Source organism: Apis dorsata, unplaced genomic scaffold (assembly GCF_000469605.1).
Source record: "Apis dorsata unplaced genomic scaffold, Apis dorsata 1.3 scaffold_5, whole genome shotgun sequence".
NCBI lineage: Eukaryota > Metazoa > Arthropoda > Insecta > Hymenoptera > Apidae > Apis > Apis dorsata.
This window is the reverse complement of record NW_006263308.1, coordinates 1,149,431-1,156,841: the sequence shown is the minus strand read 5'-3', so window position 1 is coordinate 1,156,841 and position 7,411 is coordinate 1,149,431. Positions and strand designations below refer to the sequence as shown.

General features: G+C 24.2%; 2 protein-coding genes across 4 annotated transcripts in view; both read right to left on the bottom strand.

Annotated features, from left to right (window-relative positions):
• Positions 1-616: 616 nt before the first annotated feature.
• Positions 617-2,510, bottom strand: LOC102677312 (tumor protein p63-regulated gene 1-like protein). 2 transcript variants are annotated; one of them, XM_031508596.1, is made up of 6 exons: positions 2,182-2,510; positions 1,799-2,024; positions 1,547-1,723; positions 1,336-1,443; positions 871-1,004; positions 617-809 (listed from the first exon to the last, which is right to left on the bottom strand). In XM_031508596.1, the coding sequence occupies exons 1-6, from the start codon at positions 2,285-2,287 to the stop codon at positions 622-624; spliced, it is 939 nt and encodes a 312-aa protein (XP_031364456.1). In that variant the 5' UTR covers positions 2,288-2,510; the 3' UTR covers positions 617-621. The 2 variants fall into 2 exon arrangements, with proteins under 2 accessions (XP_031364456.1, XP_031364462.1); XM_031508602.1 differs by lacking the exon at positions 1,336-1,443.
• Positions 2,511-3,405: 895 nt separating this feature from the next.
• The window catches only part of LOC102676991 (vacuolar protein sorting-associated protein 13D), a 16,062-nt gene continuing 12,056 nt past the window's right edge, over positions 3,406-7,411 (bottom strand). The window contains exons 17-24 of one of the 2 annotated variants that reach the window (XM_006607574.2): positions 7,028-7,054; positions 6,665-6,825; positions 5,436-6,050; positions 5,188-5,370; positions 4,751-5,122; positions 4,577-4,689; positions 4,064-4,493; positions 3,406-3,971 (exon numbers count right to left, since the gene is read on the bottom strand). In XM_006607574.2, the coding sequence (XP_006607637.1) occupies positions 3,870-3,971; positions 4,064-4,493; positions 4,577-4,689; positions 4,751-5,122; positions 5,188-5,370; positions 5,436-6,050; positions 6,665-6,825; positions 7,028-7,054 (2,003 nt within the window). In that variant the 3' untranslated portion in view covers positions 3,406-3,869. The remainder of the gene's footprint in view (positions 3,972-4,063; positions 4,494-4,576; positions 4,690-4,750; positions 5,123-5,187; positions 5,371-5,435; positions 6,051-6,664; positions 6,826-7,027; positions 7,055-7,411) is intronic. The other variant, XM_006607575.2, reaches the window with a different exon arrangement.

Here is a 7,411-nt window from a genome sequence, read left to right as displayed (position 1 = left end):
AATTAATATATATATGTATATTATTTATTTAGATGACTATAAAATATTTTTCATAAAACATTTTACTTTTAAAAAATTAATTACTCGCAAATTTTTATGTAATATTAATTACCTATAATATTGATATAGAGATTTCAAAATAAACTAAATACGTATTTATAAAAAGATAAAATAAAATATAATAAAGAATAAAATAAAAAAATTTTTTAAATTTTAAAGATAAATTATTTTTATTTATTATTATAAAGAAAGGTTAAAACTTAAGGTTAAAATTCTTTACAATATATAATTACAAAACATAGTTTTACATTTAAGAAATGAATCACCATAATATAATATAAATGCTTAATATCTATTTTTTGTTTTTTGTTAGCCAGGTACTGTGAAAATATTTATCTTATACAATAAAAATTTATAAGATGATTAATAATTTCACAATGAAATTCTTAGAAAGTAAACGGAGATCTATTTATGTTTTTCTACAGATAAATTATAATTATATCTTTAGTTTTAATATTTTTTGTTATAAATACCATAAAATTTATAAATAGTAAATTGTAGTTTTAAAAATTGAAATATGAATTTTAAAAAGTCAAAGATTACAATTTTTTGCAAATTTGATTAAAAACTAACTTTTCCACGAATTTTAAAGAAACCTAAATTATTTCTGTTATGTACTAATGCACCTACACCAAAATAGTTTTCTATGATAATAAGTCCATTTCTTACATTACAATCTGATGGCAAAAAATCTTTAATACATGATTGGAAATCTTCAACTTTGAACTTTGCCTTCTCAACTTCAGATCCTATAAATAATCAGTTTTGCAAAAAATTATTGATATAGTTGTATAAATAAAATATATTTACCTTTATACCAAAATAATGGATGACTAGAATAAGTAAGCCATGGTATATCTTTTGCAAATGGATTCCATTTTTTTATTAATGGTAATGGATTGCCTCTATTCCACATCAATCTTATTCCAGACATATGCCTTTTCCTGAAAATTCAATTTAAATTTTGTATAGCAATTATTACTTTTATTTTAATTATTATATTTAACATCTAAAAAAAAATATATTTGAAACATAAGTATTATATTTTTACTAAGCAGAAATTAGCAAGCATAAAAATAAATAATAATGATGAAATAAATAAATTGTTTTAATATGTAATTTGCATTTCAATTAAAGGAAAATTATTTAAAGATAATTACATGAATTTAGAATATACAAAAATATTAATATTGTTAACAAAAAGTAATAAAATAGTGCACAGCAATTCTTTTTAAAATAAGAGAGGTCTTTGCTTTACATAAAAACACAGTGTACCTAGGTTCAAACTGTGCAAGACCTGTACAAGAAACAAGAGAAGACCACTCTTGACGACCTGCACAATGAATTATTGATGATACACCCTCAGCCAATCCACTTAATCGTCTAAAAATCGTTCATAAATTTATAAAAAATGAATTCTAACTATGAATTTTTTATCTATAATTTAACTGTAAATTTTTTTTGTGAATTTTATAATGATACTTACGGTGCTAGAGATGAAGGAGGATAAACTAATTCACCCGAAACAAGTGTATCAATTTGCAATAAAGGTATTCGATTATATTCTAATATTTTTAAGGAAATGAAATCATATTTTATTGAATAAATAGCTTTGTTAGTTAATATTACTAATCTTTCCTTTTCAATATCCCACAGACTTATTCTATAAATATTTTTTAATATTAATCTATATATTACATAATAATCCAATAAAAATTTCTTATATCAAATCTCCTACTCTGTCAAAAGCCAGCTTCCAACAATATCCTTCTCTTCTTCATTTATCAAACTTTCCTGACAATCTTTTAATGCTCTATCAACAACTTCATTTCTATCAGAGAAAAATGAATGAGTATCTATATGCTTGAAAGGCATATTAGATACATCTCTTGTTGATGGAATTTGATTTGAAATATATGCTTCATTTTCTCTGTTCTTTTTTGTAGTATCTACACCTTTTAAAAAATTAAAAAATGAATATATTAATATATTAAAATTATAAAAAGATAATTTCACAAAAATCTAAATGATCAAAATTGAAAAAAATAAAAAATATCACCTTAATTTCATTAAGATAATAAATTCATAGAAATATTATAATCAATGCTATAAAATATTTACCAGCATTTTGAATGTTAAATTCGTTACTATCAAGTTCTTTAGTAATTTCTAATGTAGCTGTTTCGAAATTTCCCGGTGGTCCTTCATCGAAATAAGTTTCATCCATAGTTACAGGTTATGACTCTTCTATCTAATCAAGAATTTCTTTTTCTTTCGTTATTTACGTTAGATTTAAACAATTTCTAAAATATATCTAAATTAATATTTTTTTTCGTTCAATAACTTCTGTAATGTTAATAAATTGCACTTATATTATATTATTTAATAAATTGCTATGAATAGTTTGACATTTTAAGTAATCGTAAGAAGCGCCATATTTATGAAATTTATATTTACTGTTGATAATATTATCTGCAAATAAGAAATTTGTGATTTTCCTATAAAGGAAAGATAATGTTGATTATGCATGAAAAAAATGTAAAGGAATTATTATAAAAAATCTTTAAATATGTTGAGAAATTATATTCATTATATTTATAATAAAAAACAATGTTATCGAACAAAAATAGGATTTCTTTATTAAATATCATTGACAATGTGAAAATTTCAAAGTATAACAAATCTAGATAATCGTTGTATACATTGTTAATACGTTGATTGTTATTTGTTAATTATTATACATATATATATATATATATATAGGCATTAGTTTTATAAAAATTATATTTGAATAGAGTTGATCATTTTGAACTTTACATATCTGTACAAATTTTTTAAATTATATTCTTTTATTATTTTTTATTTTCGTAATATTAGAAGAAGAATGTATGGTTAATAATACTTAATGATATAACTATGTTATCTTTATACAACGAATGACATAAAAAATATATAGTTTATAGTCACAAAGAAAAAATAATCTATAAGATATCAAACATGTTAATATAGAAAATAAATATCCTATACTACTATAAAAACTTTGGTTTGTATTATTTTTTCTATTTTTATTTCTATTCAGCTTTAAGTAGTATTTATCCCAAACAAATGAATTTATTATATCTTACACTCATCAACAATATATATATAAATATAAATATATACATATATATGTATATATATCATGTATATATATGTGTATATATATCATGTATATAATGTATATATATGTATATATATATATGTGTATGTGTGTGTATATGAGTGAGTGAGTAAGTGTGTGTGCGCGCGCACGCGTGTGTGCTTGTGTACACATATATACATTCTATAAAAAAATTTGGTATTTTCTTTTCAGAATTCCTGCTTGATTTTACTTGTACGTTAATATACAAAATGTGTTATACATGTATGTATGTGCTATCTGTGCGATAACTTAATATTTCTTTTAAAGAATATTGTCTGAATTGCCTTTATATTCGAATTTTTTTGCAATGAAATGGTGTTTTGCATCAGTCTTATTATCAAATTAGTTTTAAGCGTAATAAGGCATTATTACATATGTTATTGAAAAAGAATAAAAAAAAAAAAAAAAGCAAGAAGTATACAAGAAAACCAAAAAATAAATTAGCATACAGAATATACATTATTAGCCAAAAATTTGGATCACTTATTTGTTTTTAATTATTTCGGAATTAATATTGAAATGAAAATATTTTAATGCATTAATTTTCCATAAAAATTTTTTGTAAAAACATAGTGATTCCAAACTTTTGTCAAATACAAAATAAATGTTCATATATGATTGTTTGTAACTACTTATAGTACTGTACATCATCTAACATATTATCCGAAGAAGAAAGAGTCAAGCTACGTTCTTCGTGCATTCCTTTAGCGTAATTAATTTGCTGCGATACCTATAATAATAATAATAATAATAATAATAATAAATTGAAATAATATATTAATAAATATATTAATAATGAATAAATAAATTTTATATACTAACTCTTTTGGCTACTTCTTCATTGTCACACCGAACTTTAGGTCTTCTTAGAAGTTCTGGACCGTCCATGTTAACGGTTATTGTTGAATCTGATCTAGATATTAATTCAATATAGTATAAAGTAACACCATTACTTTCTAGCTTATGCATTGGTTGACAATATAATAAGTCCGCTAGACTGACTTCGGTTACAACTCCTTTGGTACCTCCGGAAATCACTCGAACTCTTTCATTAGAAACAAGAATTCTTAGATTCTCCGTTCCACTACGTAAACACTCATATGCCACAAATAATTCTGAATAATTATGTTCATTTATTATATAAAGAAATTCTTGGCCCTCTGCTTGTTGACGATTATAAGGTGGTAATAGACCAGCAGAACCACTTGCCACACGAGGAGGTCTATCACGTTTTGGTATCGTACGATGAGCACTGAAGATATTGTGGAAAATAAATATTATATATTATGTTATATATTATATAACATTACTAAATATAATCTAGAAGATATATACCTTCTACTAGTTTCTCTTACAGCAGTAGCAGTTTCTGTGGCAAGATCTAGAACTCCTACAACAGGTTTCGTAATAGTTCCGACAACTCCTTTACCAAATCCAGCAAAAAAACCCTGGAATTATTTATATATTCAATTAGTTTATCACTTTTATTTATAATTTTAAAGAACGCACAGGAAATCCTTCATTTGTTGCTCCATCATATGTTTGTTTAAAGATGCTAGTTACTCCTCCAAGCAATCCAAAGCCAAAGCCTTTTAATCCAGCTACTAAATGATCACTACTGCCTGCAGTATTAGCTCGAATTCTCTGTCTAGCTTCTTCATGCCTTTCATCCATTATTACTCTTCCTAATCCATCAGAAAGAGACTCTGTTACTTTGGCAGCAGAATTTGATATACCATGAGTAACATTTTTTACTAAAGTTTTCACACTTCCTTCATAGATTAAACCAGAGACTCCTTCTGTGACATCATTCACAAAACCTAAAGGATTACCTAAAAAGTCCACCGATCCTAATATCACGGCAGCTTGCCATTTTAATTCCTATAAAAAAGAAAATATAATAACTCGAAATAAATCAATAAATAAAAAATTGTGATGATTCATACATCTTTATAGTGTTTTATAATGGAATGTACTAGGAATTGAGTGCTTTCAAATGGATGTTTTTTAATAAATGGTTCCAGTTCAATGGTAGCATCTTCAAATTTAATCAATGTTAAACCTAATTGTCTTTTTATAGCTTGAAGATGTCGTGGTAGTTTTGTTGTAGTGAGCACACTTAATTTTACCTGTGTATAAGAAAATATGTAAAATATTTTTCGTTTTATAAATAATTTTAATTTGTAAAACTAACCTGACTAGGAACAATCTTTAAAGCGCCAAAATAGTATCGTTTAGCATGTGCAGCTGATACTTCGGAAATAAATCTCTGAGCTTTGAAATCATTCTCATCCATAAGTACTTCCAATTCTGATCTACCTGCTCCAACAAAGGCAACCAGTTTCAATATTAATTTCTCTTCTAAATGTATACATAGTGGCTTAATGCTCACTACAACATGTTTATATATTTCTGCATTTTGATTTTTCGATTTTAATTTTTCTGCAACTACGTGTATAGCTGGTCTATGCTCATTCTCAGCTCTAGTTGGACGTGTTACGTAAAGAACAGAAGTACATTGTGCTTCAAAAAGTTGATTATCAATTTGTATATCCTTCATACTTAAATCTAGAGTGGTATTAATAGGAGTTTGAACTAATTCCAGAGAAATACCGGCCATACGAATAAACAATAACTCTTCAACTGGTCTTCGAGAAACAATTGATAGTCCTAAGCCAGTTATTAAGCTAATTTTTAATTCTAATTCTCTAGAATTAATTTTTTCTGCATCACTGTTTATTTGTGTTGGTCGGTGACTGACTGCAATATGGGACCAATCACGTTCTTCTAATAAAGCAAATGTTTTCTTCTGAAAAAAAAAAAAAAAAAACATCAGAAATTGATATATTATTATCTTTAAAGTTTCAAAGATATAGAGAGATCGTAAATTATTATATTTAGCGATATTAATTAATATTAAAATAATATTGTAACTTTAAATAAGAAAATAGAAAAATTACTTTTAATTTTAACTTAATTCATTTAGTAAGAATTAAATTTCAATTTTATTTATTTTAATTTAAATATTAAAAAAACTTTAAATCCTTTGAGAACTTTTGTCGAAATTTTTATTATTATTAATTTACTAATAAATTATTATAAATTATTATTATATTATATTATATAATAAATTATTATTAATTTACTAATAAATTGATATGTTTAATATTTTGATTATTTTAAAGAATTTTAATTTTTTATAATCTACTTTTATTATTATTATTATTATTATTATTATTATTATTATTATTTGTAATCCATTCCAAATTGACATTCTATGACGCTTTCGAATGACTTTTTATCTCTTTTAAATATTTTAAGTTTTTATTTCAACAATAAAAATATAAATAATTATTTATTTCTTTAATATTATGACCTTATTATATTACTATATTCTATTATATAATTGTCCAATATTCATACCCTTTCTTTGATATCTAACACTTGTAACACTCTTGTTGGACCGTCAGTAGTTACTGTAACAGACAAAAATCCAGATCCTGGTCTCAGTTTTTGTCTACCAACACGTTGTTCAATTGGAGGAGGATTAGTGTGCGTTTGAGGACCTAATACTGCTTCACTCCCTAAAAACATATACAAAAGCTGCATACATGTATATTCCTATGAAGATCCAGTTGCTGTATCAAGAATTCAAAATTAAAATAATATTTCATGCATTTTATTATCCGATGAACGTAGCGTTAATAAAATAAAAAAACAAGCAAAATTCGAGCACATAAGATATTTATAATTGATGATTTTAATGTACTCCGAATCTATACGTACACATTTGCCAACGGGCGACACTGCCGCCTGCAACATTATCATTATGAGTATAAATTTACAAGCATAATATAATTTAGATAATAAATGGAGAAAACAGTTTAATTTGATATTAATTTATCCAAATTAAATAATATAAAATATTGATTCATATAAAATTACAATTTACTTGCATTGAAATACATATTTTTTAACTTTAACGATAAATAGAATTAATGAAATATCGTTTTTTATTAAATGAAATTTTAATTTACATGACATAATGATAGTATCAGTAATTTCGTAAGCGAATTAGATATATGGTAACAAGCTGTGGCAAATAAAATAAAAAGATATGATAATGAAAAAATTATTTACTTACAAAATTATTCATAAAACTTAAAAATT